The sequence below is a fragment of the Bos javanicus genome, chromosome 14 (assembly GCF_032452875.1).
Source record: "Bos javanicus breed banteng chromosome 14, ARS-OSU_banteng_1.0, whole genome shotgun sequence".
NCBI classification, from domain to species: Eukaryota; Metazoa; Chordata; class Mammalia; order Artiodactyla; family Bovidae; genus Bos; species Bos javanicus.
The window spans coordinates 19,289,749-19,308,453 of NC_083881.1; the positions used below are offsets into that span (position 1 = coordinate 19,289,749).

An 18,705-nucleotide genomic window follows, 5' to 3' on the forward strand; every position below is an offset into this window, starting at 1 on the left:
AATTTCCTATAACAGCAAAGAAACTTATTAAAATCCCGATAGAGTTCTCCCAGATTATACCTACCTTTCTTCCCATACACATGGAAGAGAAAGAAAAACATTAATATTGCTATGTGTGAGATAAATTATTTTTCCTCTAAATATCTTAAGTTAAAACCACACTGTGTTGTACTGGATTTATTAATGTTACACTTTGTCTCTTTGATAGGCTGTGAGGTCCTGCAAAGATTGGTAAGAGTGTTCTGGATCTATTTGTATTAATAACAAGCACTTTGCAGGAGTTTCATGAAAAGCCTGTGGAAGAAAGGAAGGAAGCTATGCAGGCAGGCAAAAGAGAGGAGAGACTGGCTGACACTCCCAGGGTCTAAAAGCAAGACCCCAGGACTCTGGAGTTCTGAAGCAATAGCACTAAGGGGCTGAGGGAGGGAAAGCATACAGCAAGAAGCTTTAGCGTGTGCTACAGCCACAAGTAGGAACTAAAAGACTTTGTGTCATAAAATATATACACGGAATTGAGAAAGTAAAAGGGAATCAAGTTAGCCACCACAAGCAGGATGGTGTCAGCGGCCCCTTTCTCAGGAGACGTCCTACGGGCGAGGCTGGAGTGGTGGATGTAATGCACTCTCTGGTGGGGACTATGCAGGAGACACACCATGTGGACGCTGGCCAAGATCATAAGGACTATTAACATGGCACCCACAAAGGAGACTGGGATTACAGATATTCCAGACAGGGAGAACTTGTACTGGCAAAAGAGGAGGTTCTCTGTTCTGGAAACACTGTTATTGTCCCAGGAGACACTTACCTGCATGGGAGAGAAGGAGTTGATTGCCAGATTCAGGGTCCAGCAGAACAGGCAGGAGGAGCCCACATTCTTTGACGCCCAGCCCTTGAGGGCTGCCCATACCGCACTCTTGGGGCTAATGGTGGTGGCCTGCAGGCAGCTCAGCAGGCAGGTGGTGCAGAGAGAACGATCCCGGGACACCCTGCGCAAGTAGTAGGTGACTTTGCACCCAGCGGTCCCCAGGGCACCTGGGAGTCCCAGCACACCCACCACATGAGGTGTCCCCTTGGAGACGAGAACCAAGGAGTTGGCCACAGCCAAGCTGGACAGAACCACGTCTGTGGGCTTTGGCCTGTGTGCAGTGAGAAAGGAGGAGCTATAGGTGGACAGGAGGAAGGAGTTTCCCAGAATGCCAGCTCCCGCCTGGAAGAGGAATACAGCCTTCAGGACCATGGCATCAGTAGTCACCTGTGCTATGTCTGTGCTGGCGTGTGGCTGGGGAACCAGGTGGCCTCCTGGAACATAACAAAATAGCATGGTAAGCCCAGGAATCACAGGGACCCTGGCCCTCACCATCTGCACTGAGAGAGAAGGAATCACAGGGACCCTGGCCCTCACCATCTGCACAGACAAAGAAGGGATCACAGGGACTCTGGCCCTCGCCATCTGCACTGAGAGAGAAGGGATCACAGGGACCCTGGCCCTCACCATCTGCACTGATGGAGAAGGGATCACAGGGACCCTGGCCCTCACCATCTGCACTGATGGAGAAGGGATCACAGGGACCCTGGCCCTCACCATCTGCACTGAGAGAGAAGGGACTCTGAAGGCCTGAGAGAGTTTGTCAACCAAAGAAATCAACGGAATCACTGGGATGGCCAATGGTTAGTACCTCCAGTCACCGTGAGCAGAGCACACAGAGGGACAGCTTATGCTCACCCAGGTCAGGCCTTCTCTCTCTTCTACTCTATCGAACCCCTGCTTATTCCCAACTCAATGATTGGTGAAGTCTTCATTTCTGATTTTAGAGGAACAAACTCATAAACACATTTAACAATTAAATTTAAATTATCAGAATAAGAAATGTGCAAATGTCTGGAGGAAGTAACATCAAGGAATATGTGAAGGTTGTCCAGACTCCAGGATATCTGAATTTAGTTTTAGAATGAAAAGGAGACCAGCAAGGAGAAAGCCAGGGGGATAGCATGATAACTAAAAATGGTTATCTTTCTCTTTCTTCACTGAGAAAGCAGAAAAGTAAAGAGAGTCAGAGGCAGGCTGGAATTCAGCATGCATGGAGCCTTTAGGACAGCTTTAGCCCCCACACTTCTGGGGAGTCAGAGTCCCCACCACAAGCTGCCGCAGCCCACACAGTCCTGCTGCAACGGGACCCAGGCAAGACTGGGTGCCACCTGAGACTGGAGGCCAGGCTCTTGTGGGCTCAGATCTGAGCCCCAAGCACCCCCGCCAGGAAGCACGAGCCCACTAGCAGCCCAGCCCTGACCTGAGCCCCGAGGACACTCAGACTCACCTGCGTTGCTGGGCCTCCGGGTAGGGAGTGACCAGCAGGATGTGCAGGGGGCGTCTGCGGCCACTGATATAGGCATGGGCTTTGCAAGTCTGGCCCCAGAGCGGCTGTCACTGTGTCACCTGCACTGACCCTGAACAGGGAGTCTGGGTATCTCCAGGGAGGTATGCACGTGTGTCCCAGGTGCGAGTACAGCAGCGGTTACCCGTGATTAAGCAGGAGGCCTAACGAGCAGCATGCACTGCCGAAGGGAAGGTCTTCCAGCTCCTGGGGCTACAGGGGGAGGTTTATGTCAACTGCGGGGAGGGTGGTATTGCTCAGTGGGGAACAGGGACTCCCCCAGCCAGTCTCCCACATGGGTTCATTGTTGTCCCTTCTAACAGGGATGTCCCTCTGTTAAGTTCAAGGTGACCCACGGATGGTCCCCAGCTGTGCACCAGCGCTCCCAGCCAGGGGTGGGTGCTGTTTCCAGTCCTGGCAGTCCTAGTCCCTTCCCCTCCGGTCTCATCCCTGTATACAGGACGTCAGGGGTTTGCAAACATCTTCCAGCCTGCATGATCCTGACACAGCCTTGATGACTTCTAACCACGCCTTCACCCCCCAGCTATGGTTCCTTTGCTTCATGAAGTTTTCTTAGCTGTGCCTTTGCTTCTTAGATTTGCACCTTCTGTGAAGTGAGCTGGTGATCTGGTGGGGGTGCGTGTGTGAACGGGACCTCCCTGCTATGCCCACACCCTGAAGGGGGAGGAGTTGCATGTCCGTTCAGTGGGCAGGAGATGAAGGGAAAGGAAGTAGGCGCCGGGATCGTGGCTGTTCCTTCTTCCCCATCCAAGGAGAGGAGAGGATGCCAAGCAGCCCCTCAGGTCAGAGACTGGCCCAGCCAGTGCCTTCCCAGTCCCTTGGGTACCTTTCCCTGGACAAAGTGCTGAGAGAGAGGCTGTAGCCCGGAGCCTAGAGGAAGCCTTGGGTCATCTTGGGAGCAGATGGGCAGCCTGGGGAAGGAGTCCTGAGCCTGGCCTGGCCAGAGTGTGGAGATGCAGCAACCACTCTGGAAACTCGGTGGCTCACCTCCCTCCCTCGTCATCCCAGCACCACCGCCTCTGATGGGCCTTCTCAGGAGCCTCCCCACCCACAGCTGTACCCCATCAGCCCACCAAGATCCCCCACTCCAGCCCACTGCCATTCCTGCCCTTCTACCAGAGCACTTGGGCCTTTGTGCTGTTACCACCACACACACACAGACACAATACAGACAGACAACACAAAACACAGACACAGATAGACACACAGACACAGACAACACAGGCACACACACAACACAGATACAGATAGACACACACAGACAATAGTCACAGACACACAGACACACACACAACACACAGACACAGACAACACAGGCACACACACAACACAGATACAGATAGACACACAGACAACAGACACACACACACAACACACAGACACAGACAACACAGGCACACACACAACACAGATACAGATTGACACACACAGACACCAGACACACACACACAGACATGGACACACACACTTCTCATCATACAGGCCACTTCCTGAGGGACACATCCTCTGATCCCTAAATTAAGTTTCTGTCTCACAGAAACTACAGCACTGAATCATGGGCAAAATTACACCCTCATCTTTTTATATGTGCAGCATGTTTCCATCTGAGATGTTGACTCTTGGTGTTTCTTTTTCTTGACTGGCTTCAATAGGCATTTGTGAACTTTGTTTCTTCAAAGAACCAAGTGTTGACTTTGTTAACCTACTATAAATTTTTTAATATTTTGTTCATTCCTCCTGCTTATTACTTCTTGCTTACTATCCCAATGACTCTTTAGATCACTGATTTATCATTAAAGGATATTAAAAGATATGACTCAACAGCCAGGAGTATCTGTCCTCTGAGGCCTGAGGCCCCACATGGAGATGGGTGGAAGCATGTGGGTTCCCTGCTTTTAAAGCTTTCTGCAAAGGGGCCAGAAAGCTGACTTTAGGGTTTTTATGGAGGCTTTTTCACATAGTCAAGATTGACTACATCATTATCCACGGGTGACTGACAGACCCCCCAGCTACCCTCCCATTCCCAGAAATCGGGGTGGTCCTGAAAAGCCCAACCCTCTGTTCACAGGCTGCTTCCCCTGGCAGCCAGCCCCATTCTAAAGAGCTTCCAAAAAGTCACCTCAGTCGCATAACAAAAGATAACTGGTCACTCTCAACACCTGGACTATTCTAGCGGTTTGGGACTTGGAGCCAGAAGGTGAAGACGGAAGCCATTTACATGAGAAATATATTGGGACCTATGAATAATCGAATACATATTTCTTCTAAGTCACAGTATCACATACCCTTCATTTTCTTGGGAGGGACAATGATTGGTCTGAATAACCTAGCTTGCCAGATTCCCAGAAAAAGAAGACAAATTGATTACAATTAATTTTTAAAATGAAAAAGTCACCTGTAATCCCTCACCACACCCAAAGTAGGAGGTAGTTTCATTTTTACAAAGGGCTTTTAATGTAACTTTTAAAAGTGTACTTATATGTAAATTGTGTTCTGCTACATTAATCTAACATAAAAACTGACATCTACCCAGGCCACATTATTTTCCAAAATTTCTATGGAATGTAATATTGTAACCATTGAACATTTGAGTTGTTTCCTGTTTTCCTCTGAGAAATGAAGTCGTTTAAAGCAATATCTGTGGAGCCAGATTGCTTTTGTTTGTATTTTGTTATATAGCCTTTGGCAACTTCTTCAGTTTCATCATCTATAAAATGGAGATAATAATGGGACCTACTTCAGAGGTAAGGTAGTGGTGTGAATTAAATGTATTAATTATACAAAAGGTGCTATAAAATATGTCTGGACCATAAAAAGCATTTAATTAAGGGAAACTTTTTATTATTATTATATATTTTTTTACTTTACAATATTGTATTGGTTTTGCCATACATCAACATACATCTGCCCTTAAGGGAAACTTTTTAAATTGTGGATTTTAATAACATGGTAATTAATGTCACCAGGCATTAAATTCCGTCCTGTTATCCCAGTCTCATTATTGCCATATAATCTAATTCCCACCATAGTACTCAAAAGAACTTTTAATTGATTGTATCTCTCAGACTGAAGGCTTCACAAAGACACTTGGGATGAGAGATCATCTTTCCTCACCAAGAACCATCTTCCAGAAACCAGAGTATATGAGGCCTGGAAGTGCCAAGGCAGCTGGAGGTCAAGGCTGGGGGGCAGAGGCAACTCAGCACAACTCTGGAGCAAGTCACAAACACCACTTGGCTATTACTGATGGAAAGAGGGGCTACCAGCGTTGTCAGTTCTGTGTAGACAGCCCAGCATCCCTACCAGAAAAAGGTTCTGAAATGGGATGCTCAGTCAGCTCAGGGAAGAAACTCCAGAGTGCTAGAAATGTGGCAACAAATTGATGGTCTTCCCAGACTTTTGGACACAACAGAGCTCGTGCTGGAAAGAAGCTGTCTTCAGTGAATGTTAAAAAGCCGTCAGCCAGAGCAGCATGTTTCTTTTGAAACACAGATAATTCACGCTCACAAGGGTCCTTGGATGCAGAAGAAGCCCTGATCAGAGGATGCTCTATTCAGATGCAGACACTTGGTACCAGAGCGAATTTTTGTGATTGCAAAGAATATGGGAAAGCATTCAGCAGTAAAAGTTCATCAGTAACTCAACACCACATAATTCATGTGGGAGGGAAATCCAAATGCACAGAACATGACAAGGCCTCATCTGCAGAGTACACCGTACTCAGCACCTGAGAAGCCATTCTGGGGGCAAATCTTTTCAGTGTAATGAGTGTGGAAAACTCTTCAGCCTCACCAAATCTTTCATTCAGCACCAGTTAATTCATTAGAGAGACCACATAGAAACGTAGCAAACTCAGAGAATGACTTGAGAACAATTCCTTACTCAAGGACTTCCCTGGTGGACCAATGGAGGGGACAGAGGTTCGAACCCTGGTCCAGAAAGATTCCACAACCAAGCAACTAAGCCCACAAGCCACAACTACTGAACCTGCACTCTATAGCCCATGAGCCACAACCACTGTGCCTGCGAGCCACAACCACTGAAGCCCGCATGCCCTGGAGCCCTTGCTCTGCAACAAGAGGAGCCACCGCAATGAGAAGCCCACACACCGCAACTCAGAATGGCCTTTCCTCGCCATGAGAGAAAGCCTGTACACAGCAGTGAAGACCCAGCACTGCCAAAATTAAATAAACACGTTTTTAAAAATTCCCTTACTCAACATCAGGGAATTCACACTGGGGAGAAAGCCTATGAATGTGGTAAATGTAGGAAAGCTTTCAGCCAAAGCTTCATCCTTCACTGAGCACCAGAGAATTCACAGTGCAGGGAAGCTCTAAAAGTGTGGTAGGGGTGGATAAGGCTTCAGTGACCTCACAGCACACAATCAGCAGCAGTCCATTCACACGGAAGAGGAACCGCATGTATGTTTTGAATGTGGGAAGACCTTTCAGGGACACTCGGCTCTCAGTGAATATCAAAAAGCACAGTGGAGAGAAACCCAGTCCCTACATAAACAGTGAGAGTGAGAAGGCATTTAGTCAGGATTCCCACTTATTGGTCATCAGGGGACACACAGGAGAGAAACCCCACAGGTGCAATGACTGTGACAAAACTTTTGGCCAGAGCTCCTACCTTGCAACACATCCCAGAGGTCACCCTGGAGAGAAACCACCAAGGTAACTGGTGTGCAAAACGCTTCTGAAGAAGCACAGCAAGCATTTCATTCCAGAGAAGAACTCTAAGTGGAATAGATGTGGAAAAACCTTCAGTCAGAGCTCACACCTTACAGTATATCAGAGAATTCAGTCAAGAGAACGCTGTAAAATGCCATGCCTGTGCAAAAGCTGTCAGTCAGAGGTCACACATTACAAGTCATCAGACAATTCACATGGGAGAAAAGTCATATAAATATAACAGATATTGCAAGTTTTCAACCAGAACTCACATTTAAAAAAAATTCCATCTAATTCTCCAGGTAAAGTAGCTATAAAAACGTATTTTATAGCCTTAGACAATATCTTCTCTAGTCTGAATTAATTATTTTTTATTATAGAAATTACTATTTCTAATCTGTTTTTTGAGTGGAGTCTTAAGGATTTTCTAATGTAATATCCTGTTACCTGCAAATGCTAAGATTTTTACTTCTTCCTTTCCCAATGTATTCATTTTTCTTGTTTGATTGCTATGCCTAGGACTTCCAGTACTATGCTGAAAGAAAGTGGTGACAGTGGTCATTCTTATCTTGTTTCTGATTTTAGACAACAGCTTTCAAATTCTTACCACTGAGTATAATATTAGCTGTGAGCTTGTCACATATGGCTTTTATTATATTGAGATATGTTTCCTCTACACCCACTTTTTCTTGAGTTTTATTTTATTCTATTGGCTGTGCTGTACAGGTTGCAGGATCCTGGTTCCCTGATCAAGTACTGCACACGGGGCGCAACAGTGAAAGTGCTGGGTCCTAACCACTGGACCATAAGGTAACTCCCTCTCTATACCCACTTTGTTTAGAGTTTTAATCATAAATATACGTTGAATTTTGTAGAACACTTTTTCTTCATCTGTTGAAATAATCATATAATTTTTATGGTTCATTTTGTTATGTGGTATATCACATTGACTGGTTTGCAAATGTTGAACCATTCTTGCCCTAGAATAAATCTCCTTTTGTCATGGTCAAAATCACTACAGATGGTGACTGCAGCCATGAAATTAAAAGACGCTTACTCCTTGGAAGGAAAGTTATGACCAACCTAGATAGCATATTGAAAAGCAGAGACATTACTTTGCCAACAAAGGTTCGTCTAGTCAAAGCTATGGTTTTTCCTGTGGTCATGTATGGATGTAAGAGTTGGACTGTGAAGAAGGCTGAGCGCCGAAGAATTGATGGTTTTGAACTGTGGTGTTGGAGAAGACTCTTGAGAGTCCCTTGGACTACAAGGAGATCCAACCAGTCCATTCTGAAGGAGATCAGCCCTGGGATTTCTTTGGATGGAATGATGCTAAAGCTGAAACTCCAGTACTTTGGCCACCTCATGCGAAGAGTTGACTCATTGGAAAAGACTCTGATGCTGGGAGGGATTGGGGGCAAGAGAAGGGGACAACAGAGGATGAGATGGCTGAATGGCATCACTGACTCGATGGATGTGAGTCTCAGTGAACTGTGGGAGTTGGTGATGGACAGGGAGTCCTGGCGTGCTGTGATTCATGGGGTCACAAAGAGTCAGACACAACTGAGCGACTGATCTGATCTGATCTGATGATCCTTTTAATATATTTTTGAATTTGCTTTGCTAATACTTTGATGAGGATTTTGAAATTGATGTTCTTCAGAATTACTGGTTTGAATTTTTCTTTCCACGTGATACCCTGCCTGTTTTTGTTATCAGGTTAGCCCTGGGCTGTAGCCTGTCAGGCTACTCTGTCCATGGGATTTTTCAGGCGACAATACTGGAGTGGGTTGCCATTTCCTTCTCCAGGGGATCTTCCTGATCCAGGGACCCAACCCATTTCTCTTATGTCACCTGCATTGCAGGCAGATTCTTTTCTTGCTTAGCCACCGGGGAACTTTATCAGGTTAATGGCTTTGTGAAATACATTTGGAGGAATCCCTCTTCTGTATTTTGGAAGGATTTGAGAAATATTGGTATTAATTCTTTGAATATTTGGTAGAATCCACCAATGAAGCCACGTGGTCCAAAATTTTTGTTTTTTGGAAGGGTATCCATTACTAACTTAATCTTTGTGTGTGTGTGTATATAAGAATATTCAGATATTGTTTCTTCATGATTCAGTCTTATAGGTTACGTATGTGTGTGTATGTGTCTGTATGTACTCTTGTTGGATGTATAAATATTTATGTTATATCCTTTTGATTGATCCCTATATCATAATGTAATGCCCTCTTATTACAATTTTTGTTTTTAAGTCTATTTTGTCTGATATAAGTATATAGCTAACCAAGCTTTCATTTGATTTCCATTTTCATGGAATATCTTTTGCCATCCCTTTTCTTTTTCCCCAATTATGTAAATTATTGTCTATAAATCTTTACTTTTTTATTAAAGTATAGTATACAATATCTATATATTCTTTCACTTTTAATCTGTGAATGTCCTTAAATCTGAAATAAGTCTCTTGTAGGTAATATATAGATGGGTCTTGCTTTTTACCTGTTAAGACCTACTCTATATCTTCTGACTAGACTGTTTAGTTCATTTGTATTGAAAGTAATTAGTGATAGGTATGTACTTATTGCTATATTATTTTCTGATTGTTTCACATTTCTCTGTTATTTTTCTTGTTTCTCTTCCTTTGTGATTTGTTGACCTTTTTTTGGTCATACTTAAATGCTCTTTTTTTTATCTTTTGGATAGCAACTATAGGTTTTTGCTCTGTGGGTACCATGAGACTTACATATAACAATTTATATTTATAATGGTCTACTTTATGATGATAATAACTTGAGTTCGAACCTATTTTAAAGCTCTACATATTTATTTCCCACCAACATTTTGTGTTTGTGGTATTTTGTATCAATATCTATTACTATAAAAGATATTGTACATCTTTTTATCCTGTGTAACCACTAATTATTTTATAATGAATTTTATGGTTATATATTTTTTTACTATTTTTATCTTTTAATCTCTATACTAGCTTCATAAGTGATTAACCTACTACCTTTACAACATTCAGTCAGTTCAGTTCAGTCGCTCAGTCGTGTCCGACTCTTTGCGACCACATGAACTGCAGCACGCCAGGCCTCCCTGTCCATCACCAACTCCCAGAGTTTACCCAAACTCTTGTTCATTGAGTTGGTGATGCCATCCAACCATCTCATCCTCTGTCGTCCCCTTCTCCTCCTGCCCCCAATCCCTCCCAGCATCAGGGTCTTTTCTAAAGAGTCAGCTCTTCACATCAGGTGGCCAAAGTATTGAAGTTTCAGCTTCAACATCAGTCCTTCCAGTGAACACCCAGGACTGATCTCCTTTAGGATGGACTGGTTGGATCTCCTTGCAGTCCAAGGGACTCTCAAGAGTCTTCTCCAACATCACAGTTCAAAAGCATCAATTCTTCAGCACTCAGCTTTTTTTACAGTCCAACTCTCACATCCATACATGACTACTGGAAAAACCATAGCCTTGACTAGATGGACCTTTGTTGGCAAAGTAATGTCTATGCTTTTTAATATGCTGTCTAGGTTGGTCATAACTTTCCCTCCAAAGAGTAAGCATCTTTTAATTTCATGATGCAGTCACCATTTGCAGTGATTCTGGAGCTCAAAAAACAAAGCCTCAGTTTCCACTATTTCCCCATCTATTTGCCATGAAATGATGGGACCAGATGCCATGATCTTTGTTTTATGAATGTTGAGTTTTAAGCCAACTTTTTCACTCTCCTCTTTTACTTTCATCAAGAGGCTCTTTAGTTCTTCCTCGCTTTCTGCCATAAGAGTGGTGTCATGTACATACCTGAGGTTATTGATATTTCTCCCAGCAATCTTGATTCCAGCTTGTGCTTCTTCCAGCCCGGCATGTCTCATGATGTACTCTGCATATAAGTTAAATAAGCAGGGTGACAATATACAGCCTTGACGTACTCCTTTTCCTATTTGGAACCAGTCTGTTGTTCCATGTCCAGTTCTAACTGTTGCTTCCTGACCTGCATACAGATTTCTCAAGAGGCAGGTCAGGTGGTCTGGTATTCCCATCTCTTAGAGAATTTTCCACAGTATATTGTGATCCACACAGTCAAAGGCTTTACAACATTAGGTTATTCTAAATTTTACTGTCTATTTACCTTTACCTATGAGATGTATACCTTTATGTTTTCTTGTATTTAGTACTCTTTTCTCAACATAAAGAAGTTATTTTACCATTTCTTTAAAGCCATTTTAGTGACGATCAACTCCTTTAGCTTTTCCTTGTCTTAAAATTCCTTAGCTTCCCTTCAGTTCTGAATTATAATTTTTACAAATAGACTATTTCTGGTTAGAAGATTTTTAAAAAATCATTTTGTATATATTTCAGCCACTCCCCTCTTGGCCTATAGATTTCTGCTGAAAAATCTGCTAATAGTTTCATGAGGATTCCCATGTTGCTTTTAATAGTCTTGTTTTTAATTTTTGACATTTTAATTGTAATGTGTCTTGGTATGGGTCACAAAATAAGCCTCAACAAATTTAAGAGGGGAGAAATTATATCAATCATTTTTTTTCCAACTGCAATAGTATGAAACTAAAAATCAATTGCAGAAGGAAAATGGATAAATATGTGGAGATTAAATAACATGATACAAAAAAGAAAAACAATTGGTCACTGATAAAATCAAGGATGAAATCAGAAAATACCTCAAGACAAATGAAAATGGAAATACAACTTTCCAAAATCTATGGTATGCAGCAAAGCAGTTCTAAGAGGGAAGTTTTTAGCAATACAGGATTTCCTCAAAAAATAAGAAAAATCTTCAATGAACAACCTAATCAACCACCTAAAGGAATTAGAAGCAGCAGCATAAACAAAGCTCAAAGTCACTAGAAGGAAGGAGGGACACCAAAAAACTACTAAAAGAGAATACACACAGAACACTCTCTGACATAAACAGTAGCACTATTTGTTTTGGGTCAGTCTCCTAAGGCAAGAGAAATAAAAGCAAAAACAAACAAGTGGGACCTAATTAAACCTCAGAGCTTTTGCACAGCAAAGGCAACCACTGACAAAATGAAAAGATAACCTACCGAGTGTGAGAAAATATTTGCAAATGATATGACGGACAAGGTGTTAACCTCCAAAATATACAAGGAGATCATACAACTCAGTATAAAAAAATCAAAAGATGGGCAAAATACCTGAACAGATATTCTTCCAAAGAAGAAATACAGATGGCTAATGGGCACATGAAAAGGTATTCAACATCACGAGTTACTACAGACATGCAGATCAAAACAATAATGAGATATTACCTCATACCAGGCAGAATGGCTATGATTGAAAAGTCTAAAAATTTACAAATATTGGAGAGGAGATGGAGAAAAGGGAACTCATAATGTATAATGTGAATGGGAATGTAAGTTGGTACAGTCACTATGGAAAAGAACACGGAGGTTCCTCAAAAAACTAAAACTAGGACTACCATGTGACCCAGCACTGCCAGTCATGGGTTATGAAAACACTAATTCAAAAAGATAAATGCACACCAAGGTATGCAGCAGTATTATTTACAACAGCCAAGACATGGAAGCATCCCAAGTATCTATCAACAGGCAACTGGATTAAGACATGAGATATATATATATATATATATAGATATATATAGATATATATCATGATATATATATAATACTATATAATGAAAAAATTACTCAGCCATAAAAAAACAATGAATTTTGTCATTTGCAGTAATGTGGATGGAACTACAGAATATTATGCTAAGTGAAATAAGTCAGAGAAAGACAAATACTGTATAATATCATTTATATGTAGACTCCAAAAAATAATACAAATGAAGTGAAAGGTACTCAGTCATGTCCGACTCTTTGCGACTCCATGGACCATACAGTCCATGGAATTCTCCAGGCCAGAATATGGAGTGGATAGCCTTTCCCTCTTGCCTGGAAAATCCCACTGGAGAAGGAAAGGGAAACCCACTCCAGTGTTTTTGCCTGGAGAATCCCAGGGACGGGGGAGCCTGGTAGGCTGCAGTCCATGGGGTCGCACAGAGTCAGACACGACTGAAGCAACTTAGCAGCAGCAGCAGCCTTTCGCTTCTCCAGGGGATCTTCCTAACCCAGGGATCAAACCCAGGTCTCCCACATTGCAGGTGGATTCTTTACCAGCTGAGCCACAAGGGAAGCCCAAACACAAATGAACTAACATGCAAAACATAAACAGACTCACTAATTCACTGATCTAAAAAATAAATGCATGGTTACCAAAGGGGAAAGGGAAGGGGGAAAGGACAAATTAAGAACATGGAATTGATACAAAGTACTATGTAGAAAATAAATAATCGACAAAGATACAATGTACAGCACAGATAATTACAGCCATTATTTTGTAGTAACCTGTAATAGAATATAATGTGCAAAAACAATCACTATTCTATATACCTGAAACTACAAAATATTGCAAATCAAATATACTTTGTTAAAAATACAAAGAGGGTTTAAATTTTATACTTAACTTTCTATCAGCATCTTTTGAATGAAAATGATGAATTTCCTCCACTAAGAGGTAAACTCATGATCCACAATTTATTTCTGCCTAATAAAGACCGTATATGACAAACTCAGTCAACATTATTCTCAACTATGAAAAGATGAAAGCATTTTCTCTAATATCAGAAACAAGACGAGAATGCTCACCCTTACCACTTCTATTCACTATAGTTTTAGAAGTCTTAGCCACAGCAATCAGAAAAGAAAAAGACATAAAAGAAATCCAAATAGGAAAGGAAGAGGTAACACTGTGACTGTTTGCTAACGACATGATACTACACATAGAAAACCCTAAAGATGCCAGCAGAAATCACAGACTTTGGTAAAGTTGCAGGTTGTATACAAAATTAATATACAGAAATCTATTGCAGTTCTATACACTAACAACGAAATATCAGAAAAAGAAATGAAAGAAACAATCCCATTTACCATCACATCAGACAGGATAATGGTCAATACCAAATCAGATTGATTATATTCTTTGCAGCCGCAAGATGAAGCAGCTCTACAGAGTCACCGAAAACAAGACTAGGAGCTGACTGTGGTTCATATTATGAACTCCTTATTGCAAAATTCAGACTTAGATTGAAGAAAGTACGGAAAACCACTAGACCATTCGGATATGACATAAATCAATACAGTGGTTATACAGTGGAAGTGACAAATAGATTCAAGTGATTAGATCTGATAGACCAAGTGCCCGAAGAACTATGGACGGAGGTTTGAGATATTGTACATGAGGCAGTGATCAAGACCATCCCCAAGAAAAAGAAATGCAAAAAGGCAAAATGCTTGTCTGACAAGGCCTTACAAATAGCTGAGAAGAGAAGAGAAGCTAAAGGCAAAAGAGAAAAAGAAAGACATACCCATTTGAAATTAAAGTTCCAAAGAATAGTAAGAAGAGATAAGAAAGCCTTCCTCAGTGATCAATGCAAAGAAACAGAGGAAAACAATAGAATGGGAAAGACTAGAGATCTCTTCAAGAAAATTAGAGATACCAAGGGAACATTTCATGTAAAGATGGACACAATAAAGGACAGAAACAGTACGGACCTAACAAAAGCAGAAGAGGTGGCAAGAATACACAGAAGAACTATACAAAAAAGATCTTAATGACCTAGATAACAACGATGGTGTGATCACTCACCTAGAGCCAGACATCCTGGAATGTGAAGTCAAGTGGGCCTTGGGAAGCATAACTATGAACAAAGCTAGTGGAGGTGATGGAATTTCAGATGAGCTGTTTCAAATCCTAAAAGATGATGCTGTGAAGTGCTGCACTCAATATGCCAGCAAATTAGGAAAACTCAGCAATGGCCACAGGACTGGAAAAGGTCAGTTTTCATTCCAATCCCAAAGGCAATGCCAAATAATGTTCAAACTACCGCACAATTGCACTCATCTCACACACTAGGAAAGTAATGCTCAAAATTCTCCAAGCCAGGCTTCAACAGTCCGTGAACCAAGAACCAAGATGTTCAAGCTGGATTCAAGCAAGATGTTCAAGCAGAGCATCAGAGATCAAATTGCCAGCATTCCTTGGATCCTAGAAAACGCAAGAGAGTTCCAGAAAAACATCTACTTCTGTTTTTTTGACTATGCCAAAGCCTTGGACTGTGTGGATCACAACAAACTATAGAAAATTCTTCAAGAGATGAGAATACCAGACCACCTTACCTGTCTCCTGAGAAACCAGTATGCAGGTCAAGAAGCAACAGTTAGAACCAGACATGGAACAACAGACTGATTCCAAATTGGGAAAGGAGTATGTAAAGGCTGTATACTGTCACCCTGTTTATTTAACTTATATGTAGAGTCAGTCAGTTCAGTTACTCAGTCATGTCCACCTCTTTGCAACCCCATGGACTGCAGCATGCCAGGCTTCCCAGTTCATCACCAACTCCCAGAGTTTACTCAAACTCATGTCCATTGAGTCGGTGATGCCATCCAACCATCTCATCCTCTGTCGTCCCCTTCTCCTGTCTTCAATCTTTCCCAGCATCAGGGTCTTAATGAGTCAGTTCTTCCCATCAGGAAACCAAAGTATTTGAGCTTCAGCTTCAGCTTCAGCATCAGTCCTCCCAATGAATATTCAGGACTGATTTCATTTAGGATTGACTGGTTTGATCTCCTTGCAGTCCAAGGGACCTCAAGAGTTTTCTCCAACACCACAGTTCAAAAGCATCAAATTTTCAACACTCAGCCTTCTTTATAGTGCAACTCTTACATCCATACATGACTACTGGAAAAACCATAGCTTTGACTAGATGGATCTTCACTGGCAAAGTAGTGAAAGTAATGTCTCTACTTTTCAATATGCTGTCTAGGATGGTCATAGCTTTTCTTCCAAGGAGCAAGCGTCTTTCAATTTCATGATGCAGTCACCATCTGCAGTGATTTTGGAGCCCAAAAAGATAAAGTCTTTCACTGTTTCCCCATGTAATTGCCATGAAGTGATGGGACCAGATGCCATGATCTTAGTTTTTTGAATGTTGAGTTTTAAGCTAACTTTTTCACTCTCCTCTTTTACTTTCAGCAAGAGGCTCTGTAGTTCTTCTTTGCTTTCTGCTGTAAGGATGGGGTCATCTGTGTATCTGAGGTTGTTGATACTTCTCCTGGCACTCTTAATTCCAGCTTGTGCTTCATCCAGCCTGGCATTTCGCATAATGTACTCTGCATGTAAGTTAAATAAGCAGAATGACAATATACAGCCTTGATGTACTCCTTTGCCAATTTGGAACCAGTGTGTTATTCCATGTCTGGTTCTAACTGTTGCTTCTTGACCTGCATACAGATTTCTCAGGAGACAGGTCAAGTGGTCTGGTATTCCTATCTCTTGAAGAATTTTCCATAGTTTGTTGTGACCCACACCGCCAAAGACTTTGGTGTAGTCAATAATGCAGAAGTAGATTTTTCTCTGGAACTCTCTTGCTTTTTTTATGATGCAGAGGATGTTGGCAATTTGATCTCTGGTTCCTCTGCCTTTTCTAAATCCAGCTTGAACATCTGGAAGTTCACGGTTCACATACTGTTGAAGCCTGGCTTAGAAAATTTTGAGCATTATTTTGCTAGCGTGTGAGATAAGTGCAATTGTGCAGAGTACACCATGCAAAATGCTGGGCCGGATGAAGCACAAGCTGGAATCAAGATTGCCAGGAGAAATATCAATAACCTCAGATATGCAGATGACACCACCCTTATGGCAGAAAGCCAAGAGGACTAAGAGCCTCTTGATTAAAGTGAAAGAGAAGAGTGAAAAAGCTAACTTAAAACTCAACATTCAAAAAACTAAGATCATGGCATCTGGTCCCATCACTTCATGGCAAGTAGATGGGGAAACAATGGAAACAGTGACAGATTTTATCTTCTTGGGCTCCAAAATCACTGCAGATGGTGACTACAGTCATGAAATTAAAAGATGCTTGCCCCTTGGAAGAAAAACCATGACCAACCTAGACAGCATATTAAAAAACAGAGACATTAGTCTGCCGATAAAAGTCCATCTTGTCAAAAGTATGGTTTCTCCAGTAGTCATGTATGGATGTGAGAGTTGGACCATAAAGCTGAGAGGCAAAGAATTGATGCTTTTGAACTGTGGTGCTCTAGAAGACTCTTGAGAGTCCCTTGGACTGCAAGGAGATGATACCAGTCAATCCTAAAGGAAATCAATCTTGAATATTCGTTGGAAGGACCGATGCTGAAGCTGAAATTCCAATACTTTGCCCACGTAGTGCGGAGAACTGACTCGTTGGAAAAGATCCTGATGCTGGGAAAGATTGAAGACAGGAGGAGAAGGGGACAACAGAGGATGAGATGGTTGGATGGCATCATCAACTCAATGGACATGAGTCTGAGCAAGCTCCGGGGGTTGGTGATGGACAGGAAGGCCTGGCATGCTGCAGTCCATGGGGTCACAAAGAGTCGGACACAAGTGAGTGAACTGAACTGAAGAGACAGAATAAAACACACAGAAAGAAACTTACCCAAGAAGGTAAACGGCTTCCTTGGTAGCTCAGCCGGTAAAGAATCCACCTGCAATGCAGGAGATCCTGGTTCAAATCCTGGGTCAGGAAGATCCACTAGAGAAGGGATAGGCTTACAAACTCCAGTATTCCTGGGCTTCCCTAGTGGCTCAGCTAGTAAAGAATCTGCCTGTAGTGTGGGAGACCTGCGTTCGATCCCTAGGTTGGAAAATCCCCTGGAGAAGGGAACAGCTACCCACTCCAGTATTCTGGCCTGGTGAATTCCATGGACTGCATAGTCAATGGGGTCGCAAAGAGTCAGACACGACTGAGCAACTTTAAAAAGGAAGCAAAAAATCTATAATCTGAAAACTAAAAGACACTGATGAAAGAAACTGAAGATGATGTAAACAAATGGAAAGATATGCCTTGTTCTCAGACTGAAAGAATCAACGTTGTTAAAAGGACCATACTATGCAAGACCGTGTGCCAATTCAACGCACACTGATGGCCTGTGGCAGTGCTGACAGGCGGGGCTGGGAAGGTCAAGTGCTTCTCCTTCTTTTGTACCACTGGGAACATGAGCCAATCTGTGGCAGGTGGACACCTGACTCACAGAATAAATCTGTTCTCCGCTCTGGATGCTTTGTCATCTGGGGGCTCTGTCTCCTAAATTCCAGAGGCTGAAGTGAATGCAGAATGTTTGACTCATTACAGTAGGTTTTTAAGGAAATACACAGGCTTTAGCAGTGCCATGGATGTGTGACCCCAATACCCAGTGGCTTCATTCTTATAGTCCTTACACAAAAAAATCTGAGAAAGAGGTTTATCTAAAAAGCCTGTCCTTGTAACTTCACTACTGTCTCTCACAGAACAGGAGAATCATCCCCTGAAGAGGGCACTAAAGTCACACTTTCTGTCCTTTTGATGCTGGCACTTCTCAGAAACTTTGTTTCAGACTTCAATTTGGAGAACTCTTCTTGCCTGTATCTTACACGTTATGAAGCACCCAAAAATGATCCCTTGTGAGGACTGACATCTGACTCCTCAGTGTTAGGAACAAGCCAGTCCCACTTTCTAACCCTGACAGTGCCCCTTAGCTGGAGTGTGTTCAGGCATGCCCAGTCCC

The 18,705-nt window shown here is 42.4% G+C and overlaps 1 protein-coding gene across 1 annotated transcript; it reads right to left on the reverse strand.

Annotated features, from left to right (window-relative positions):
- Window positions 1–457: 457 nt before the first annotated feature.
- LOC133260166 (vomeronasal type-1 receptor 4-like) lies at window positions 458–1,237 on the reverse strand. The gene has a single exon (XM_061438366.1). It carries the CDS (start codon window positions 1,235–1,237, stop codon window positions 458–460), a length of 780 nt encoding a protein of 259 aa, XP_061294350.1.
- Between the last annotated feature and the right edge of the window lie 17,468 nt (window positions 1,238–18,705).

Bases quoted from the DNA above. Each gene is read 5' to 3' on its own strand.
- LOC133260166 (XM_061438366.1), bottom strand. From the start codon at position 1,237: ATGGTCCTGAAGGCTGTATTCCTCTTCCAGGCGGGAGCTGGCATTCTG.